Source organism: Onychomys torridus, chromosome 23 (assembly GCF_903995425.1).
Source record: "Onychomys torridus chromosome 23, mOncTor1.1, whole genome shotgun sequence".
NCBI lineage: Eukaryota > Metazoa > Chordata > Mammalia > Rodentia > Cricetidae > Onychomys > Onychomys torridus.
The window spans coordinates 2,191,799-2,214,861 of NC_050465.1; the positions used below are offsets into that span (position 1 = coordinate 2,191,799).

A 23,063-nucleotide genomic window follows, 5' to 3' on the forward strand; every position below is an offset into this window, starting at 1 on the left:
CCTGAATTTCTGACCCTCTTGCTTGTATCTCCCAAGTACTGGGGTAATAGGCATACAACACCATGTCCACGGAGGCAATTGTACCGTGTCCTCAACACAGGGAATTGTAAACAGCTCCACCATAATACAGCATTAAACACAGCATGCCAAGGAACAAAGCCAGTTTTGCCAGGAGTCAGGTCAAAACCAAAGTACCTCAAGGTATCTCTCACACATGCTCATGCTCCTCATCTTGCTGGAAAGAGGACTTGAGTGGCTGAGGAGAAAAGTGACCATCCAACGCTCCAAAGGCCAAGAAAGTGTTAAGGTGGGGGTTGGTCTTGGATTTCCCTTTCCCCACCTCCCCACTACTCCAGCCCTAGAAGGAGCCACAAGTGAGGAAGCGAAGTTGTGTTAACAAGACGGGGGGTTGGCGGTGGTTGGGTGGGGGTGTGTGTGGAGTGAGATGGGGAACCCAAGAGCGTGTACAGTTATCTCACACAAGGTCACTTGCTTGGAGTCACTTTCCCCTGCTCCCTGATGGGCTTCCCGCCAAAGATGCTCCAGGGCAGGCTCGGAGGCCAGCCCGCCGCACGCCCTCGGCCCCCTCCCAGCCTCGCAGCCCCGATCAGCCCCCAGGACGCTGGTTTTCGGGGCGGACACCTCGCGCAGCCAGGTCCCAGGGCTCCTCCGCCTCCGTCCCCCGGGGCTCCGTCAACGTCCCCTTCCTCCCTCGGGGCGCCCCTGTGCCCGCCTCCCGTCCGCAGTCCCTCCCGGGGGGCCCGGCACGCCGTTCCTCTCCTGCCCCCTCCGGCAGGCGAGGTGGCCGCGGCGCCCACCTGGCGCCCCCGCCGCGGCCCGGCTCCGCGGAGCCCCGGCCTCCTCCCCGGCCCGCCCCGGCCCCGCCCCTGCTCCCGGGCGGATACAGTTTGAAGCCTCTCAGGATATCCCTGGCCCGCTCGTCCTTGGCTGACATGATGCGGCGCCTGCCGCCTGCGGCCCTCCCACGCTGGCTCGGCGGGGCCTCGCAGACGGTACTCAGGACCCGAGACGGAGCCGCTGCCCGGCCGGACCCCTCAGGCAAGCAGCGGTGGCGGCCAGACCCGAACCGGCCTCTCCCTCCCCTCGGCTCCCGCTTCTGATCCCTTCGCCTTCCCTCTAGTCGTGGAGCTCCCGCCCTGAAGCCAATGGCAAGCCAGCCTCGGCGATTGGCATTCCGAATAGCCAATAGCAACGCTCAGCGGCTTCGCTCGGGGACGGAGAGCGTCAGTGGGAAAGGCCCTCCCGGAGGAGTCCCGGAGGACTGGATTTTGTTCCTGTTGTTGCCTAGAGTTTGTCCCAGCGGAGCGGTGGCTTGAAATCTTCAGAAGCTCGAGGCACCTACTCCGGTCGCCGGGCACACTAGCGGTCTGAGACTATGGCAGGCTGCTCTGTGCAAAGTGGCAGAAACTACATTTCCCAGTCTCCAAGGGAGTACGCTATCCCAGCTCACCGCTAGAAGCCAGGGACTACAAATCCCAGTACAATCTGCGCTCGGTCTTTCTAACTTTAGGCTCCAGTGTGCCGCGTAGTGTGCGCAAATTTGGAATCCTTTTTAGGGTTGGTTTCTGAATCCGGTTTCTTGAAACCCGGCGGGAAGGTCCTCTTTCTCCCTGGAGACATGACAGCCCACCGACAGTTAACTTCTGTTTACAAGGAACTCAGAAGTCGGCAAACCATGGTAAGACTGCAAACAACTAACGAACCACAGATGGAAAGATAATAGAACAAAATAACTTCCTCAAATAGTGCTAGTTTATTAGTCTGAGGTGCATTTTTACTTGTTTTACAGGGTTTATGTTGTGTTTCTGCTTCGGACTGGGAGAGCTAAGGATTGTATGTATACTCAACGTCAGTATAGGAAGACTTAAAAGAGTTTGCCAACCCGATAACTTTTTATCTTTAATTTTTTAAATATGAGGAAATTGAGGACCAGAGAGGCAGACTGGCCGCAGATCACAGAAAGTTGAGAAAGTTAGAATTTGGCTTTAAGTCTACTGACCTGTAGTCTAGTCTCTTTGCACTACACTGGGGAGGCGATATTTTTAGCAGCATGACAATGTGATTGTTTTTCCCCTTGAACAATTTTCCCAACTAGAGCAATTCAGAATAGATAAGCATTTATTTGGTGGGTTTCCTGAAAGGAGCAATAGTGTGAGAGTGTGATAGTCTCAGTCTAGATACGTCTTGCTATTTTAACTTGATTTTTTTGTCATTCAATTTAACATTTAATATGATTTTCCCAGAAAACAGGGAAAGTTGTTTTTATCCCTCTGTTTCTTTAAAGACGCCCATGTCCTTCCGTAGGCTTTCTTTCCTGTTCCTGTTCCCATTTGAGGACCCACCCATTTTTTCCTTTCAGGTAATTCAGCAAACTTCTTCCTTCCTTCCTTCCTTCCTTCCTTCCTTCCTTCTTTCCTTCCTTCCTTCCTTCCTTCCTTTTTTTTGTTCAGGTACTGAGTTAAGGGAAAGGTATGACACTGTCATTTGGAAGATACATAACTGTTTAGGGAGATAAGGAGATTCAAGATGGAGTTGATAAGTGGCACAAAAGAAAAGACATTAGCTGAAGTGGAAATGGCATTTTAACTTAAAGCAGTGGTTCTCAACCTGTGCATCAGTCACAGCCCTTTGGCAAACTTCTACCAAAAATACTTATAGCTGGGCGGTGGTGGTGCACACCTGTAATCCCAGCACTCTGGAGACAGAGGCAGGAGGATCTCTATGAGTTCCAGGTCAGCCTGGTCTACAAAGTGAGTTCCAGGACAGGCGCAAAACTACTCTCGAAAAACAAAACAAAAACAAAAAATACTTACATTGCACTTTATAACAGTGGCAAAATTACAGTTATGAAATAGCAATGAGGGCTGGAGAGATGGCTCAGAGGTTAAGAGCACTGACTGCTCTTCCAGAGGTCCTGAGTTCAATTCCCAGCAACCAAGTGGTGGTTCACAACCATCTATAATGAGACCTGGCACCCTCTCCTGTATACATAATAAATAAATTAATAAAATAAATAAAAAAGAAATAAGGGGTTGGGGATTTAGCTTAGTGGTAGAGCGCTTGCCTAGCAAGCGCAAGGCCCTGGGTTCGATCCTCAGCTCAAAAAAAAAAAGAAAAGAAAAGAAATGAATCTTTAAAAAAATGAAAGAAATAGCAATGAAAATAATTCTATGGTTAGGGGTCACTACAGCATGAAGCACTCGGAAGATTGAGAACCACTGACTTAAAGGGTGAGAGTTTTTCCCTCGTGTTACATTTTTTTAAATCCTGAGTTATCTTTGTTACTGAGCTGTGACATACATTCACAGAGAAGATATATATAACCATCAAAATCACCCAAATCAAGATGTAGAACATTTCCAGCACTTATTATGGCCTTTCCCGATCAGTACTGAATCCTCATATCTGGAGGTAATCAACCACTCTCTTGGTTTACGGCTCCTAGCTTTTTGTCTGTATTTGAATTTGTATGTAGATTTCACTTAAATGTGATTATACTGTGTGTATAGTATATGTCTGGCTATCTTGTTAATCAATATTTTTGTGTTTGTACCATTTTTTTTCAGTTGGTAAGTTGTATGTATAAACTCAGAGTTTGGACATCTGAGTTTTATCATTGACAGCGAAACATTCTGAAGTGGGCATTCTTGTATGCTTCCCTTTGTGGACATGTTGCATAGATTTTAGGGGAAAAAGTTGTTAATCTTGTAGACCATGCATATGGTCAGTGGTAGTAGATATTGCCAGTTTTCCAAACTGAGGCTTTTGCTCACTCTGTAGGAATGTTCTAGTTGGTGTTCATTCTTGTTAACACTGGGTGTTTGCCATAAGTCATTTTAATTTTAGCCATTCTGGCTAAATGTGGTATTTTGTTAAAGTATGCATTTCTATTTTTCAGATGTTGACGATCTTAATTGCCTATTCAAATGGTGTTTTTGTCAAATGCGTAAAGCTTTTGCCCGCTTCCCCCCCCCCCCCCCAGACAGGGTTTCTCTGTGTAGCTTTGTGCCTTTTTCCTGGGACTCTCTTTGGACAGCAGGCTGGCCTCGAACTCACGGAGATCCACCTGGCTCTGCCTCCCGAGTGCTGGGATTAAAGGCGTGCGCCACCACCGCCCGGCTTGCCCACTTTTTATAATTAGGCATTTGTCTTCCTACTGATTTGTAGTTTTGGTTGTTTTTTTTTTGTCGTCCCTCCCCCCCCCCCCCCCCCCCAGACAGGGTTTCTCTGTGTAATAGTCCTGGCTGTCCTGGAACTTGCTTTGTAGCGCAGGCTGGCCTCGAACTCACTGAGATCTGCCTACCTCTGCCTCCCAAGTGCTGGGATTAAAGGCATGCACCACCACCACCTGGCTGATTTGTAGTTCTTTATGTAGTCTTGTAGATTTCTTTTCCTGACATATACTTTGCAAATATCTTTTCCAAGAATGTGTCTTCATTCTCTTACTAGTGTCTTTTGAAATACATATTATCTCTTTCTGTATTAGTGTTGGGGATTGAACCCATGATCTTGCATGTGCTAGGCAAGAGCTTTACTACTCACTTACATTCCATCCTTAGTACAGATTTGAAAAAATGTTTTGGATTTATTTATTTTATTTTATGTGTGGGATGGAGAGATAAATGGCTCAGCCATTAAAGGCTAGGCTCACAGCCAAAAATATTTATTTTATGTGTATGAGTGTTTTGCTTGCATGTGGGTATGTGCACCATATGGGTGGTTGGTCTCCTTGGAGGTCAGAAGAGGGTGTCAGGTCCCTTGGAACTGGAGTATGGATGGCTGTAAACTGCCATGTGCGTGGTGGGAACTGAACCTGGGTGGAGCAATGGGAGCTCTTAACTACTGCACCATCTCTCCAGTCCCATTTTATTGTTTCTAGAGAAAGAGAAAGTTATTAAGTACATTGTAAGGGAGCAGCAGGCTGGCAATAATGAAAGTGCTGCCTGTAGCCAGACGTGATTAATATAATAGGGTAGTTTAAGTTTGCTCTTTCCATTGAATTTAAGAAACATTGAGTATATGGTTAATAGAATTTTTTACAGGAAAATATGAGAGAAAGACATTGTAAAAATAAAAAAGTATGGGCTGGAGAGATGGCTCAATGGTTGGGAGCAGTGGCTGCTCTTCTGGTAGACTTGGGTTCAATTCTCAGCACCCACATGGCAGCTTACAACTGTCCCATTTCCAAGGGAAAAAAGACTATTGGGCTGTCTCCCTCCAGTTCATAAAGTAACAAACAAACAAATAAATAAGACTGGGAGGAGGGGGACTAGAGAGATCCGCCTGCTTCTTGAGTGCTGGGATTAAAGCCACATTGCCTCCAAGCCTGGTGTCTTCCAGGGTTTTTTTGTTTGTTTGTTTGTTTGTTTGTTTTTCGAGACAGGGTTTCTCTGTGTAGCTTTGAGCCTTTCCTGGAACTCACTTTGTAGACCAGGCTGGCCTCAAACTCACAGAGATCCACCTGCCTCTGCCTCCCAAGTGCTGGGAATACAGGCGTGTGCCACCACCGCCCAGCATCTTCCACATTTTAAAGGTACAAAAGAAAAACCAAACAAACAAACAAAAACAAAACCAAAAAACAAACAACAACAAAAAACCCAAACCCAAATATCTAGTTTTTCTTCCCCAATCTATTCTTTTCTATGCTTCCAATCTTTCTCATGGCACTTGATAGACTGGAGCTTTTTGTGGACAGTTGGTTTTTGTGATCATATAACCTTCTGTAATTCCTGCTAGAACAAATAGATATTTAAAGTTATTTATTTGCCTGCATGTATGTCTGTGCACCATGCACATGCCTGGTGTCCCTAGAGACCCGAAGAGGGCACCAGATCCCCTGGAACTGGAGTTACAGATGGTTGTGAGCTGCCATGTGGGTGCTGGGAATGAACCTGGGTTCTCTGGCAGAGCGGCCAGTACTCTCTCTGCAGCACCTAGATGTTAATTTAAAAAAAGAATGAACTGGTTGGTGCTAGATTTCTTCATTCCTCTCCTTTCTGATGTGTGTATTCTAATGTGTAATAGGTAGAAAGGACTTTTCATGTCTTCAGGGTCTGAAAATCTGTGTCCGTGCACTCCGAAGAAATCTGTTGAACTATTTAATTTCATAGCAGCTCTTGGCTATCTCGGTACCAAATGCAATGCCATGAAAGATGTTATGCTTATAGAACCACTCATTGTTTGCCCAACTCAACTGCTTACAATTTATTTTTACTTAATTTTTTTTTTTTTTTTTTTGGCCGGGCGGTGGTGGCGCACGCCTTTAATCCCAGTACTCGGGAGGTAGAGGCTGGCGGATCTCTGTGAGTTTGAGGCCAGCCTGGGCTACAAAGCGAGTTCCAGGAAAGGCGCAAAACTACACAGAGAAACCCTGTCTCGAAAAACCAAAAAAAATAATAATAATTTTTTTTATGTGTATGGGTGTTTTGCCTGCATGCACGTCTGTGTACCACATGTGTACAGTGCCTGAAAGTCAGAAAGAGGGTGTTGGATCCCTTGGAACTAGAGTTCAGACAGTTGAAAGCCACCATGTGGATGCTGGGAATTGAACTTGGGTCCTCTGGAAGAGCAGCCAATGCTCTTAACCTCTGAACCACCACTCTAGCATGCATCAACTGCTTAAAAATTTAAAGACATATTTATTTATTTTTAATGTGCATGTGTGTGCTTGAGTGTAGAATGCACACCATGTGAACACAGTGTACGAGGAAGCCAAAGAGGGCATTGGATTTCTCTGGAACTGGACTTCAGGTGGGTGTAAGCTCCCACGTGGGTGTGTGCTGCCATGTGGGTGCTGAGAATCCAACCTGAGTCCTCTGCAGCAGCAAAGGCTCTTAACCGCTGAGCCATCTCTCTCTAGTCTTCCATCTGCTTATTTGTAAACAGTTTCAGAATAGAGGTTAAGAACATTATCTTTGGCTTCCATGAGTCTGCATTCCAACATTGCCACTTACTGACTTGAACTTGTTAGCCTTAGTTAGCATATCAGAAAATGAGAATATTTTATACAGATCACAGTTTTATGAGAATCTGGCAAGATAAATATGGACATCTGTCACATAGAAAAATAGTTCAATAAATAGTGTGTCAGAATGCCAGGCAGGGTAGCCGCAGTTGCCTGAGGGCTCACCTGTAAAGAAAGTTCAGCCAAAGGGGTGCAAAATTTTTGCCCCAGGGTAGTGATGATGACAGCCACTATAGAAGCCCTAGAATTACCTAGGCCACATTCCTCTCCGCGGGCGTTATGCTTTACTTGCCTTTCCTCCCAGTTCTGGGGCTGCAGCTGGGCAGGGACCCTCTTCTCCCGCTTCAGCCTCACTCTAGGTGGGAGGTTGTGAAAGGCTAGCGGGAACATTGTGTAGGCGGAACTCGAGTGCAGGGGTGGGAGGCTTCCGGGGGAACAGCACCGGTGACGGGTCGGCGGAGACAGAAAAGCGCCGGACGCCCGGCCGATCATGGAAGCTTGACAACCTGCAGGCAGGCTCTGGGAGGCCGAGACACCGGCGAAGAGGACAGAGAGTCGGCGCAGACAGGTAGGGGACAGCAAGGGCGCAGGCCCCACTGGTCTTGGATGGACCTCCAGCTTCGCTCCTGCAGGCTTTCCCAAGAAAGCCGATGGCCACGCCGCCCCGCCCCCGTTGCAGGACGCCGGGAGGTCCTCACTGTGCTGGTGGCTAGGAGCAAGCCCATCAGTCCTGACGTTCATTCTAGCTTGCGACTGTCATCTTCCACGCGGTAGCTGCCCTCGATGCGCCCCTTCCCACAGAGGCTGTTTCCTTTGACCCCTTTTGGCTCTTCAGAATAGCGTCTTCCCGAGACGGGCATTCATCTCCACTCCGTCCCTATCCGCCTCCTCGAGGAGCTTCCCACTTCAGAAGAAAAAACGTCGATCATCATCTTATTCCATCCAGGGTATCCCCACAGACATTGCTCTTGAGATTGAGATCTTTCAGAGGCACCTCAGTTTCTTCCCATCCCCAACACCCTTCACACCCTGCTCCTTTCACTTAGTCTCTTGGCTGAGAGTCCACCTGTCTTTTCAGTTGTGTGTGTTTGCAGGGTGGAGAGGGACCAGGTTTTGTTCCTCATTTTATAACTTAGTTTTCTTCTCATCTGTCTTCTTCCTGTCTTCCTCTCCTTCTCCTTTTCTTCTTCCATTCCTCAGCTTTCTTTTTTTCTCCCCAGGATTTTGTTTTCTATTCTCTCTCTTTCTCTCTCTCTCTCTCTCTCTCCCTCCCTCCCTCCCTTCCTCCCTCCCTCTCTCAGTTTTTCGAGATGGTTTTTCTGTGTAGTTTTGGATCCTGTCCTGGATCTCACTCTAGACGAGGCTGGCCTTGAACTCACAGAGATCTGCCTGGCTCTGCTTCCTGAGTGCTGGGATTAAAGGTGTGCGCCACCAACGCTAGGCCACTTTTTCTGTTTGTGACAGGATCTTCTTAGGTAACCCTGGTGAGGCAACATACTTACTTTTCCTAATATCCTGAAAGGGCTCGTCTTTGAGGTTTTTTTTTTTTTCTTCGTTCACACACACACACACACACACACACACACACACACACCTTTTCTTTCGTTTTGTCACTCTTCAGTGTGTATCATTTCTGGAAGAAAATTTTATTTGGGATTCCTTTAGTGCCCGTACACTTTCATCATATACTGTATTATACAGTTGTTGAACTCTTCTGTACCTAATACCTTGACGATGACAATACAATATCTGCATTGCAGGTGGTAGAAATGGTTCAGCTGTTAAGAGCATTGGCTGGCTGGGCAGTGGTGGCACACACCTTTAATCCCAGCACTCTGGAGGCAGAGGAAGATGGATCTCTGAGTTCGAGGGCAGTCTGGTCTACAAAGCGAGTTCCAGGACAGCCAGGGCTACACAGAGAAACCCTGTCTCAAGACAAAAAAAAAAGGAGCACTGGCTGCTCTTTCAAAGGACCTTTAACTCCAGCCTCTGGGGATTTGATGCCCTCTTCTGGCTTCTGTGGACACCAGGCGGGAACATGGTGTACATTCATATGTGCAGACAAAATGCTGTCATAGAAAAAAACTAATTAAAAAGCAATATCTGACAGGGCAGTGGTGGCACACGCCTTTAGTCCCAGCACTCGGGAGGCGGAGGCAGGCAGATCTCTGTGAGTTTGAGGACAGCCTAGTCTACAGAGTGAGTTCCAGGACAGGCTACAAAGCTACACAGAGAAACCTTGTCTCAAAAAACCAAAACCAAAAATGTCCTTGCGTCTGACCCAGCCTTAAATCCACACTTTGGAAAGGAGAAGGTAGTAGAATGACTGGCCTGTTTTCTTTTTGGACAGATCTCAAGACTGGAGAATGGCAGGTGAACAGAAACCTTCAAGCAACCTCCTAGAGCAGTTTATTTTATTAGCCAAAGGTACCAGTGGCTCAGCCCTCACCACTCTCATAAGCCAGGTGCTGGAGGCTCCTGGAGTATATGTGTTTGGAGAACTGCTGGAGTTGGCCAATGTTCAGGAGGTAAGAATAGTTTTCAGACAGTGTCAGTCTTCTCTATGCTATAGCTTTCTGATTCTCCAGGTTTCCAGCAAATTTCAGCATTGACTGTGGACTTGTTTGGTACCCTGGTAATTGGAATTGGTGGGGAGAGTCTTTATCCAGTGTTCCCTTAAACTTGGATAAAATCAGATTGTGTTGTTAGTTATCTGAAAGACAGTAAGAAGGTACGAATGATGTCGACACAAGTAGTGTTGTTTTATTGTTGGAGTCAGTTTTGGTCATTGTACATTAAAAATGAGATTTGTTGAAGAATAATGGGATGTAAAGCAACTTATGCTTCCCAGTCTCTGCTTCTCACTGTAGACACGGGTTTTGTTGTTGTTGTTTTTATTTGTTCTTTTGAGAAAATTACAGATGTATTTGTGCATTGGAGGGAGCTCTCAGAAGAGTCAGTGTGTTGGTGGGGCAGGATCTGTGCCCTCTGCCATCACAGGCTTCTGCCTGTGTAGGATGACACTCTCTGTGTGCATGACCACTGTCTGCTGACCTAGACCAAGATACTTCTTGTTAATCATTTGCTGGATGCAGCTGAGGGTGGCCCTAGTGTTCTTGGTGGTAGTTGTCTGCCTATAGGATGTGTTGGCATTAGTTAGGTAGTTTACCTTCATGGCCACATGACACCGTTGCTATCTATTGTCAGCTTTATCTCAGAGCCAAGTGTAAGCTGAGGTGTGAGCCTTCGGGTTACAGGGCTCAGTACTGTATGTTGGCTTATTTCTCTTGATCAGGAAACTGGAGTTACTGTGACTGCCTCACAGGTGGTTCTTCTTCCTGTGATGACCAGAGGTGGAAATGAGCCACTTTGTTGTTGTTGTTGTTGTTGTTGTTGTTGTTGTTGTTGTTTGTTTTGAGACAGGATCTTGTCTGTGTTGAGGCCTTTAAACTTAGCATGTAGCTTGAGATGAGTTGAAATTCCAGTACTTCTGTTCTGGGATTATAGGCATGTACTACCATATCTGGTTTTATTTGGTGCTGAGGATTGAACCTAAGGCTTCATGCATGCATGGTAGGCAAGCACTGTACCAACGAGCCACATTCCCAGCCAGCCTGACTTTTATTTTGTTAATTGTAAGAGTTTTTTGTTTGATTGGTTCATTTTTGTTTTTTTTTTTTTTTGTTTGTTTGTTTTTTTCAAGACAGGGTTTCTCAGTGTAATCCTGGCTGCCCTGGATATCACTTTGTAGATCAGGCTGACCTCAAACTCATAGAGATCTGCCTGCCTCTGCCTCCTGAGTCCTGGGACTAAAGGCATGCGTCACCTCTACCTGGCCCAATTGTGAGTTTTATTTAATGTAACTTGCTTGTTATACTAAGGTCTGTGAGAGTAAAATCTTTTGTGCTTACCATTGCTTCCTTGGGCTGAGGACGTAGCCTGACACATAGTAGACTTTCAGTAAAGATTCAATCAATAATTCTTTGAGGAAGATTTGAGAATTAGGCTTTTTGTTTTGGTTTAGTTTGGTTTTTTGAGATTGACTCTCATGTTTCCTAGGCTGGCCTCGATCCTGTTCCTCCTGTTTCCATCTGCCAGGTGCTGGGATTACAGGAGAGTGCCACTGTGTTTGGCTAAGCTCATTTTCCAGTAGAAAAGCTGACCAGCTGTAATTGTCTCTTCAGATTCATGAAAAACCTGAATGAGCATGCCAAGTCATTGTTTTTGTGACTGTTGAAAACTGGCTAAGAAGAAATGGATGAAAAGCAAGCTGGCGAGACCTTACAATTTAGCGAGTCAGGGAAGTTTTGGAGTGCCTGCACTAGAGGAAACAGTCTATTCCGGCTAGCTTTGCAGTGTGTGAAAAGTGGGGCTACATTCAGTGTTCTTTACTGACTTCTTCCACTCTGAAATGGCAGCTTGAAGTATATAGGGTGCTAACACTCTCACGTTGGTGCTTGCTGGGCCTTACCAAGTCACCTTCTCTGCCTACTGTTTCTGTTGTCCCTGTCTTGAGCCAGGAAGAAGCTAGTGGCTTTTCAGCATTCTGAAATGATGAATGTGGTTATTAGAACTCCTTTTTAAATTTATTTTTTATTTTTTTATTTTTTTACATTTTTATTTTTATTTTATGTGTGTTGGTGTTTTGCCTGCATGTATGTTTGTGTGAGGGTTTTGGATCTTCTGGAACTGGAGTTACAGACAGTTGTGAGCTGCCATGTGGGTGCTGGAAATTGAACCGGATCCTTTGGAAGAGCAGTCAGTGCTCTTAACCTCTGAGCCATCTCTCCAGCCCCGGGAACTCCTTTTTAGATAGCTAAAATAGAATAGTGTTGTTCCTGTTTTGCTTTATGGAATTTGGTAAGTTGGAAGACTTGGTGAGTGTGTGTCTCATTGAGGACTCACCTACGGTATTCTGCATGCTAAGCAAGGGCTCTGCCTCGTAACCATGTCCAAGCCCTCCTTTTACTTTTATTTTGAGCCAAGGTCTTGCTAAGTTTCCTAAGCCTGTAGCTCAGGCTGGCCTGGAGCTTCTGATCTTATTCCTTTAGCTTTACAAGTAGCAGAGATTACGGGCCTGTGCAAGGTGACTCAGCTGCTCTCTGCAATTTTTCCCATGGATATCATTTTGCCACCAACATAAGTGAAATAAATTAATGAACGTTTTTATTTGGCTCAGGATAATAACTCTGTTCCATTATAGCCTTTCTGTCACATGTTACACTGTGCTAATATTGCCAGGGTTCATAGTTCATATTTAGTGCTGAAACTTGGAACTATCTATACAGGTTGTTCAGATTTGATTGATAGTGGGTGTCATCGTACTAAGTTGGGGGCTGGCAAGATGGCTCATTGGGTAAGAGTGCCACAGAAGCCTGATGACCTGAGTTTGATCTCTGAGAACCTTTATAAGTGGTTCTCAAAGAAAATAGACTCCATAAAGTTGTTCTGTGAGCGTACACATGTGCATTGCAGACATGACCGCACACACATACAATACGCACATCATGCACAACAACAAAAGAAATAGACATGATACCAAGTTGGTATGTGGACGGGATTACCACACTCTTGGTTTTCATTTGAGACAGGTTCTCATTTGCAAGTAATCCAGGCTGGCTTTGAACTCAGTAGGTAGTTGAGGGTGATATTGAACTTTTGATCCTCCTGTGTCCACCTGCTGAGGAAGTGCAGGCCTGTGCCACCATGCCCAGTTTATGCAGTGTGGATTGAACCTAGCTCTGTGTGCATGTTAGGCAAGACTCTCCCAGTCTTCAGTATTTGTTTTAAGGCAGAGGACTTGAAGTGCCTCTAGTGCACAAAGCTTTGTGGTGGAGTGGCTGGCAGGGGCAGGAAGAGGGGGAGGAAGAAGAAGAAGCTACTTGAACATCATTTTTTTAAAAAAATATTTATTTATTATGTATACAGAAGAGGGCACCAGATCTCATTACAGATGGTTGTGAGCCACCATGTGGGTGCTGGGAATTGAACTCAGGACCTCTGGAAGAGCAGTCGGTGCTCTTAACCTCTGAGCCATCTCTCCAGCCCCCTGAACATCTTATATGTTGTGCAAAATGTCTTCCTGAGGAAGGAAGAAGATTCACTTTTGGACTTAAATAACCTTGTTTAGTTTTTCTCCAAGAATCAGAAGTGGAAAGGACCTTCGGAACTACCTAATCAAATAGTACAGAAGAAATGGCCATGACATCTTTGGCATTTGGTCACATGTCCTGTATCAGAATATTGAAGTGATTAGTGGAAATTTGTTGTGTGGTGAACTTTTCTTGTCCTTCTTCAGCTTGCAGAAGGAGCTAATGCTGCATATTTGCAGTTGCTGAACCTGTTTGCCTATGGAACATACCCGGATTACATAGGTGAGTTGGATAAGATCCTTCAGAAGATTTTAAGAAGTTTGTCTGAACTGTTGAGCTGTTTGTAGGGTGTGGGCAGGGTAGGCAGGTCTAATTATTGACTTGACTATATCTCTATCTTCTGTGCTCTGAAGGTAATTTCATGGAAGGATTTCCCTGAAAACCATGTCCTAGGCATAAAATGGGTTTTACGTGTGTGTGTGTGTGTGTGTGTGTGTGTGTGTGTGTGTGTGTACGCGCGCACGCGCACGCGCGCCTGTGAACAGAGCCCTTGTTTATTTCCCAGATCAGCATCTTGAGAACTAGTGTTTGTAGGACACTCACCTAGCAAAATAATCCAGTGTTTTGGTTTTTTTAGACAGTCTTACTATGTAGCCCTGGCTGGCATGGAAAACAGGCTGGCCTTGAGCTCACAAAAATATACCTACTTCTGCCTCCTGGAACTAAAGGCATGCTTCATCACACCTGTTCAGTGTTTTAAATATTAAATTCTTATTTTGCTGTATTTGTTTTTTGAGAAGGGTTATGTATAACAGGCTGGTCTTAAATTCAGAATATTCCTGCTTCATTCTCTTGAGTGCTGAGATTATAAGGATGAACCACCTTGCCCAACTTGATTGTTACCAAAATAAGATTACTATATTGTGTAGCAGGAATCTTAAAGAGTCTTATTAATAAAATCAAACCTGAGGCCAGTTATTGGGGTGAATACTGGAAGACAGAACAAGCCACAGCTTCCTCACCTTGCCAGTTCCTCAGCTGACCCTGTTTCCTCAGACTGTAAGCCTTTCAGTCCTCATCCAGAATGAATCTCAGCTGAACTGTGCTGCTCAAAGCCTAAAAGCTTAACTAGCCAAATGCTTCTAGTTTCTGGTCCTCATGCCTTATCTATCTTTCTGTTTTCTACCCATCACTCCCTGGGATTAAAGGCTCACTTTCTGAGATTAAAGGTGTGAGTCACCATGCTTGGCTGTATCCTTGAACACACACAGATCCAGGTAGATCTCTGCCTCTGGAATGCTAGGATTAAAGGCTACCACTGTCTATCCTCTGTGTTTAATATTGTGGCCGTCCTGTTCTCTGACCCCAGATAATTAGCAGGCACAATATTTCGGGGAACACAATACCACAACATTGAAGAGAATTTGAAAAATAATAAAATGTTATAGACCATGAAGTCACCATTAGCATTATGATGCTAGGTGTTTTCCCCCCTCATGCTTGTTTTGGGTTATATAGGATAATTAGCTTGTGTATGCAGTCTCATACTTTGCCTTTCCCAAGCCTTTGCCCAATCCATATTTAAGATACTTAATTTTGTTTTTAAGTCAGGGTGTTGCTGTGTTGCTCAGGCTGACTTCTAACTCTGGATCCTCCTGCCTCAACCTCCCACTTTCTTATCTTACAGATATGTGCCATCATGTCTACATTCATTTTTTCTATTTCATAATAAACCACTGTACCACTGAGCCCGTTTGCATGTTATTTATTTATTTATTTATTTATTTATTTATTTATTTATTTTTGGTTTTTCGAGACAGGGCTTCTCTGTGTAGCTTTGCGCCTTTCCTGGAACTCACTTGGTAGACCAGGCTGGCTTCGAACTCACAGAGATCCACCTGGTTCTGCCTCCCGAGTGCTGGGATTAAAGGTGTGCACCACCACCGCCTGGAAATGTTTTTATTTTCACTTTTTTTGGGTAATTTTTTTCATGCAATTTTTTTTTTTTTCTTTTTTTCAAGACAGGGTTTCTCTGTGTAGTTTTGGTGCCTGTCCTGGATCTTGCTCTGTAGACCAGGCTGGCCTTGAACTCACAGAGATCTGCCTGGCTCTGTCTCCCAAGTGCTGGGATTAAAGATGTGTACCACAACCTCCTGGCCGTACAATATATTTTAATCATATTTTTTCCCTACCAACTCCTCCCAGATCCTTCCTACCTCCCTATCTACCCAACTTCATGATTTCTCTCTCTCTCTTGAAAATAAAAAAATAAAAACCAAAGTAAAAACAGAAAACAATAAGACAAAAAATAAAAAGTAAAACAAGGGGGCTGGAGAGATGGCTCAGAGGATAAGAGCACTGGCTATTCTTCCAGAGGTCCTGAGTTCAATTCCCAGCAACCACATGGTGGCTCACAACCATCTATAATAAGATCTGGTGCCCTCTTCTGACCTTCAGGCAGGACACTACATATATAATAAATAAATCTTTTTTAAAAAAAAAAGTAAAACAAAACAAAAACAAAGCAAAAGGCTCTCATCAAAACCATGGTGTCCATTCAGTGTTGCCTCGCACTCCTGGGCATGGAACCTGCCCTGGAGTACAGTTGATGTGCTCAGCGACACGCCATTGGAGAAAACTGATTTCCCTTCCCCTGCAGGTGTCACTCACAAATAGCTTCTTGGTTAGGGGTGGGACCTTGTGTCTGTCTTCCCTCTCAGTGCTGGGATTATGTCTGGTTGAAGCTTGTGCATGTTTTGTGTCTGCTGTCACAGTCTCTAGGTTGATGTGTACGTCAGTCCTGTGTGTCTACTACTTCTGACTCCTGCAGTCGTCCCCATCCTCTTCTGCACAGATCCCTGAGCCTGGAGGAGTGATGGGGACCGTCTCTCTGGACTGTTTACACGCTGTCCAGCTGTGGGTCTCTGTGTTAATTATCGTTTATTGCAAGAAGCAGCTTCTCTGATAAGGGCAATTTTTGAATGGTCTTAAATTATAATCTTAAATCAGGAGGGGGCTGGCAAGATGGTTTAGTAGGTAGAACACTTGCTGTGCAAGGCTGACAACTTGTGTTCAATCCCTGGAAGCCAGAGTCAAAGAAGAGAGCTGACTCAGGAAAGTTGTTCTTTGACCTCTACATGCACACCATAGCATGGCTATGCTCACACTCACACATTATACACACACCCACACAATAATAGTCAATAAACGTTAGGAAACTACGTAATCAGGGGTGAGGTTCTTACATATGCAAATGTTACCTTTATTCAGCCCCGCCCTCCCCCCCCCCCCCCCCCCCCCCCGTTTCCAGTGAGTATGAGGCGGTGGTTTTTAGTGAATCCACAGAGGTATACAACCATTATCGTGGTATGACTTGGGAACATCTCTGTCAAAGCCAAAATATGCCCTTCATCCCTTAGCAATCAGTCCCTATTCCTACTGTGATCACAGGTAGCTGCCACTCACTCATTCTAGGTCTGGCTTCTGTACCCAAGCATGATGTCTGGAGGGTCAGCAGACCTCAACCCTTGGCACCATAGTCTTGCTCCACTTGATAGATGCACCATGTGATGCTCTTCACCAGCCAGTGGATCTTTGGGTTGTTCTCATAGTGCTTAAATAAAGGGATGGGTGTGTGGCTCAGTGGTGGAGCTCTTGCTTAGCATGCACAAGGTCGGTTCCTTGAGTTGAGGAAGCCAATAAAAGGGTTAAATATGATATGCCTGGCCTTTTCTTTTTTCTTTTTTGAAATTAAAAACAGGTTATAATTCAAGAGACCAAGGTTATTTGAAACTGGAAAATATTTTCTCTGTAGAAAATAGTAAAAATGATAACATTTCCCAATAAGCCCTTTTAAGCCAAATAATAGCTGAATTATACATATAAATATTGATTAGCTGGGCGGTGGTGGCGCATGCCTTTAGTCCCAGCACTCGGGAGGCAGAGCCAGGCGAATCTCTGTGAGTTCGTGGCCAGCCTGCGCTACCAAGTGAGTTCCAGGAAAGGCGCAAAGCTACATAGAGAAACCCTATCTTGAAAAACAAACAAACAAAAAAAGACCATTGGTTTCTTTTACCACATGGTGGCTCATGACCATCTATAATATTGATTAGATTCTGAGATACAGAAGAAACCTATCCTCATCTGTTCAGAGAGCTATGTTTTACTTAAGTTGTGTAAGTGAGATTCCTATTCATCTTCCCTTTCACTGTTTGATTTACGGCAGACATTTTTTCTATAGGCTAATCCATATTCTAAAAAGATTTTAGCCTCCCCTTCTGAAAGTACAGCCAGTGTTTTCTTTCATCAGCTTGATACGGTACAAATTCTTAGCCTAATAGTGAAATGCTCACTAAAGCTTGCCCAGTGGTTGGGCAAACCCAAAACTTGTTATAAGCCACAGTCATCCTAGGGTCCTCCTTGCTAGGTAGCTTCCCTGGATCTGTGGGTTGCAGTCTGATTGTATCCACTTATGAGTGAGTACATACCATGTTTGTCCTTCTGAGTCTGGATTACCTCACTCAGGATGATATTTTCTAGATCCATCCATTTGCCTGCAAACCTCATGCTGTCATTGTTTTTCTCTGCTGAGTAGTACTCCATTGTGTATATGTACCACATTTTCTTTAATCCATTCTTCAGTGGATGGGCCTCTAGGTTGTTTCCAGGTTCTGGCTATTATGAATAATGCTGCTATGAACATAGTTGAGCATCTATCTTTGTGGTATGATTGAGCATTCCTTGGGTATATGCCCAAGAAAGAGTGGTACGGCTGGGTCTTGAGGTAGATCGATTCCCAGTTTTCTGAGGAACTGCCATACTGACTTCCACAGTGGTTGTACAAGTTTGCACTCCTACCAACAGTGGAGGAGTGTTCCCCTTGCTCCACATCCTCTCCAACATAGACTGTCATTAGTGTTTTTGATCGTAGCCATTCTGACAGGTGTAAGGTGATATCTCAGAGACGTTTTGATTTGCATTTCTCTGATGACTAAGGATTTTGAGCATTTCTTTAAATTTCTTTCAGCCATTTGTGATTCTTCTGTTGAAAATTCTGTTTAGCTCTTTAGCCCATTTTTTTAATTGGATTGTTCAGTATTTTGATGTCTAGTTTCTTGAGTTCTTTATATACTGTGGAGATCAATCCTCTGTCAGATGTGGGGTTGGTGAGGATCTTTTCCCATTCTGTAGGCTGTCTTTTTGTCTTATTGACTGTGTCTTTTGCCCTACAAAAGCTTTTCAGTTTCAAGAGGTCCCATTTATTAATTGTTACTCTCAGTGTCTGTGCTGCTGGTGTTATATTTAGGAAGTGATCTCCTGTGCCAATGCATTCAAGAGTACTTCCTACTTTCTCTTCTATCAAGTTCAGTGTAACTGGATTTATGTTGATGTCTTTGATCCACTTGGACTTGAGTTTTGTGCATGATGACAGATATGGATCTATTTGCAATTTTTTACATGTTGACATTCAGATATGCCAGCACCATTTGTTGAAGATACTTTCTTTTTTCCATTGTACAGTTTTGGCTTCTTTGTCAAAATCAGATGTTCATATATGTGCAGATTAATGTCAGGGTCTTCAGTTTTATTCCATTGGTCCGTATTGTTGATTTTTATTCCAGTACCGAGCTGTTTTTATTACTATAGCTCTATAGTAGAGTTTGAGGTCAGGGATGGTGATGCCTCCAGAGGTTGCTTTATTATACAGGATTCTTTTAGCTATCCTGGGTCTTTTTTTTTTCCATATGAAGTTGAGTATTATTCTTTCCAGGGCTGTGAATAATTGTGTTGGGATTTTGATGGGGATTGCATTGAATCTGTAGATTGCTTTTGGTAAGATTGCCATTTTTTTACTATGTTAATCCTACCTTCCATGAGCATGGGAGAACTTTCCATTTTCTGACATCTTCTTCAATTTCTTTCTTCAGAGACTTAAAGTTCTTATCAAAAAGGTCCTTTACTTCTTTAGTTAGTGTTATCCCAAGGTATTTTCTATCATTTGTGGCTATTGTAAAGGGTGATGTTTCTCTGACTTCTTCCTCAGCCCTTTTATCGTTTGTGTATAGGAGGGCTACTGATATTTTTTAGTTGATCTTGTATCCTGCCTCTTTACTGTAGGAGTTTATCAGCTGTAGGAGTTCCCTGGTAGAATTTTTGGGGTCACTTGTGTATACTATCATACCATCTGCAAATAGTGAAAGTTTGACTTCTTCCTTTCTAATATCTATCCCTTTGATCTCCTTTAGTTGTTTTATTGCTTTAGCTAGAACTTCAAGTACTATATTGAATAAGTATGGGGAGAGTGGACAGCCTTGCTTGTTCCTGATTTTGGTGGACTCGCTTTGAGTTTCTCTTTTCTGAGCCTATAAAAGTAGCCTGGTACTCAAGACCCCTCCTGTTCCCTTGGCACTCCTTCCCACCTCACTGGCCTTGCTCACTTACTCACTCTGTGTTGCTGTCAGATGGAGCAGGTTACTGCTTCTGAGTGCATGGCACTTCTCTGACCTGCTCTTGGTTCTGATGACCATCTTTTGTCACTGTCTAAGTAGGCAGTATCACACAGATCCTGGCACCAGACTGCCTGCATTAGAGTCTAGATCCACTTGGACTAGTTGTCTGTCTTTTAGCAAGTTAAATAATCACGTGTGTACCCTAGTTTCCCTATCTGTAAAATGAGAGCAATTATACAAATCTTTTTGTTTGTTTGTTTTTATTTTTCAAGACAGAGTTTCTCTGTGTAGTCTTGACTGTCCTGGAACTCACGCTGTAGACCAGGCTGGCCTTAAACTCACAGAGATCCCCCTGCCTCTGCCTCCTGGTAGTTTTTCAAGTCTTTAGGCTAAATGTTTTCAGGATTTAGAGTTTTAGGGATTTTAATAGGTAACATAGGGCTGGAGAGATAGCAGTTAAGAGCACATGTTGCTTTTGCAGAGGGCTGGAGGTCAGTTCCCAGCACCCACACCAGGCATCTCAATACCACCTACAACTCCAGTTCCAGGGATCCAATACTTGTGCAGATACCCACACATAGACATACCCACACAATTAAATATAATGAAAATATTTTTAGAGAAAGATAATTTGTTATATGTGCCTTTTTCTGTAATCTCATGGGATGTAAGCAATAGCTGAAGTTAAACATATTCATAATTTTCCCACAAAACAAGTGAATATTCACAAGTAGGATAAAAAACTAGCCTCAGTTCAAGGTAGGAATTGTTGCTTGATAAATTTCAACATTCTGCTTAAGAAAAAAAAATTCACCTGGGTGGTGGTGTTGAACTCCTTTAATCCCAGCACTCAGGAGTCAGAGGCAGGTGGTTCTCTGAATTCCGGTCTAGCCTGGTCTACAGAGTGAACTATAGGATAGTCAGGGCTTCACAGAGAAATCCTGTCTTGAAAAACAAAACAAAACAAAATTCAGTGTTTTGGAATCCAGAATTATGGCTGAGGCCATTTGGAATCTTGTCTCGTGGAGTGGCTGTGAGGATGAGCTGCATGTGCATGCATGGCTCTGCTCTGTCACGGTAGCTGCTACCGTGACCATTGTCATTACTAAAAGTTTGCTCATTCCTCAAGGTTCGTCTCAAACTCTTCTTCCATGAAACCTTTGTTTAGTTTTTTTTGTGCCTCCCAAACGAGATTGTGTTTGTTTTTTCTCTCTCTGTGTCCCTTTCTCTTCTTGTCTTTCTTTAGTCTCTTCTCTTTGTCCTCCTTGCCTTCTGCGTATCTCTTCTGGTAGTTTGTAGATTTCTTCTGGTAGTTTGAACTTTGCACTTGTAGCTGTTGCTACATGTGATTGTGGGACTGAGGCTGGGTGGACATGGCGCCTTGCACCTGCAATCCCAGCACTTGAGAGGCCGAGGCCAAGGCAGGTGGATCAGGAATTCAAGGTCATCCCCGGCTACATAATGAGTGTCAGGTCAGCCTGTGTTACATAAAACCCTGTCTCAACTCCTTTCTCTTCAAAAAATTAACAATAAAACAAAACAAACTTGAGGACACATCCAGGGTTATTGAGCACCACATAGTTGGCGCTCCTGGAGGTGTGTGGTGCAGCCCCGACAAAGCCTGGAGTCTTATTCATCCTTGATTCCCTGTAAGCCGTGTGTGCGTTGCACACAACTTGCTCAATGAAGGATTGTTGAACTTAACTGAGCTTCACAAGGGGCACCAACAGTATCCCATTAAGATAGCTGGTCATGCCGGGTGGCAGTGGCGCATGCCTTTAATCCCAGCACTAGGGAGGCAGAACCAGGCAGATCTCTGTGAGTTCGAGGCCAGCCTGGTCTACAGAGCGAGATCCAGGACAGGAACCAAAACTACACAAGAAACCCTGTCTTGAAAAACAAACAAACAAACAAACAGACAGACAGACAGACAGTCCTGATATCTGGTCATGTAATTTTGTTTGTTCACATCTGGCTTCCAAACTAAACTCCTGTGTAGAGACTGAGTCTTTGCTCTCTGGAAGCATCTGATCTTTCAGAGAAGGTAGGGACTGCTGATGGAGTGTTTGCTGAGTGAGTTAGAGCACAGTCGTGACAGTGATCCAGTAGTAGATCTGGTGGGGGAGTTGATGAGCTTATCATAAAAATAAATCCTAATTTTATTTTGTGTCTTGATTTTTGTGGTGGGTGGGACTGAGCAGCCAACAAGGAGAGCCTGCCTGAACTGAGCGCAGCTCAGCGGAACAAGCTGAGGCATCTTACCATCGTGAGTTTGGCATCAAGAATGAAGGTACTGTCCCAAACCTTTCTTGTCTTCATCTGAACCCCAGCTCAGGTGTCTTATTGCCTTCAATGAAAAAATTTGCAGCTACTCGTATCCTACATGCATGAAATGTACTTGACAAATAAAAAGATAACAACTAAAATGTGTGGACAGTCACTCCCCGCTCTGTTTTGGAAAAGCGAGCCCAGCAGTGATTGCCTGATTAATCAGGTCTCTGTTCTGGCATGCTGTGGGGCTTCATGCAAGGGAAGCAATTTGCCAGGTTAGGAGGAGCCTGCTACTTAAATGCTCTTTAAAAAAAAAATACATCTTCTTGATACAGCAAGGTATCTTTTTTTGACTGTTTTTGTTACAGTGATACCGGCTCTCACTATGTGGTCCAGGTTATCCTCAAACTCACTGTTTAGCACAGGTTGACGTCAGAATCATGGCAGTCCTCTTGCCTCAGCCTCCCACATGTTGGGTTACAGGTGTGTCACGCCATACGCGGCCTTAGTAAGGTTTCAACAACTTCCTGAGTTTCCTAGAGTAAGAAATTCATTGCCCTCATGCTGGAGGAAAGACTTGCTGTGTTGGGCTAAGTGGATTTTTACTTATTTTGTAATACTGGGGATTAAACTCGAGGCTTGTACATGTTGGGCAAATACTCTTATCATTGAGCCACAACCACCAGTCCAGAGAGAGGTATATCTTTTTCTTTCTTTCTTTCTTTCTTTCTTCCTTCCTTCCTTTCTTTCTTTCTTTCTTTCTTTCTTTCTTTCTTTCTTTCTTTCTTTCTCTCTCTCTCTCTCTCTCTCTCTCTCTCTCTCTCTCTCTCTCTCTCTCTCTCTCTTTCTTTCTTTCTTTCTTTCTTTTTCCTGAGACAGGGTTTCTCTGTGTAGCCCTAGCTGTCCCGGAACTCACTCTATAGACCAGGCTGGCCTCGAATTTAGAGATCTGCCTGGCTCTGCCTCCCGAGTGCTGGGAATAAAGATGTGCTCCTTTCCCTGTCAAGGTAGATATCTATTCTGTTTTTCTTTGGGATTTTCAGGGGTAACTGCATTAATTTTTTCCCCTCATCTGCTAACTTTGTTTTTATTTATTTAATTTTCATATGCCAGTGTTACGGCCTATCCTGTCAAATTCCACTGCATAATTAATAGCTACAGGTTCTCTGGCTCAGCCAATTTAGAAGAAGCCTTACAGCCAGTAACTTACAGCTTTTAGCAAAGAAGGGCCAGACTCCATTAATTCATAGTTGGTTTTGGCTCACC

The 23,063-nt window shown here is 44.2% G+C and overlaps 2 protein-coding genes across 8 annotated transcripts in view; one reads left to right on the forward strand and one right to left on the reverse strand.

Moving 5' to 3' along the window:
- The window catches only part of Pde6d (phosphodiesterase 6D), a 45,131-nt gene extending 43,733 nt beyond the window's left edge, over positions 1-1,398 (reverse strand). Inside the window, exon 1 of the mRNA XM_036173258.1 lies at positions 906-1,398. Coding sequence (XP_036029151.1) covers positions 906-955 — 50 coding nt within the window. The 5' untranslated portion in view covers positions 956-1,398. The remainder of the gene's footprint in view (positions 1-905) is intronic.
- The window catches only part of Cops7b (COP9 signalosome subunit 7B), a 31,166-nt gene continuing 9,014 nt past the window's right edge, over positions 912-23,063 (forward strand). For 2 of the 7 annotated variants that reach the window (XM_036173250.1, XM_036173255.1), the window contains exons 1-4: positions 7,473-7,553; positions 9,336-9,513; positions 13,284-13,359; positions 21,728-21,816. In XM_036173250.1, coding sequence (XP_036029143.1) covers positions 9,352-9,513; positions 13,284-13,359; positions 21,728-21,816 — 327 coding nt within the window. In that variant the 5' untranslated portion in view covers positions 7,473-7,553; positions 9,336-9,351. Of the gene's footprint in view, positions 1,700-1,810; positions 2,381-7,472; positions 7,554-9,335; positions 9,514-13,283; positions 13,360-21,727; positions 21,817-23,063 lie in introns of those variants that run through there. The other 5 variants (XM_036173253.1, XM_036173252.1, XM_036173254.1 and 2 more) reach the window with 5 other exon arrangements.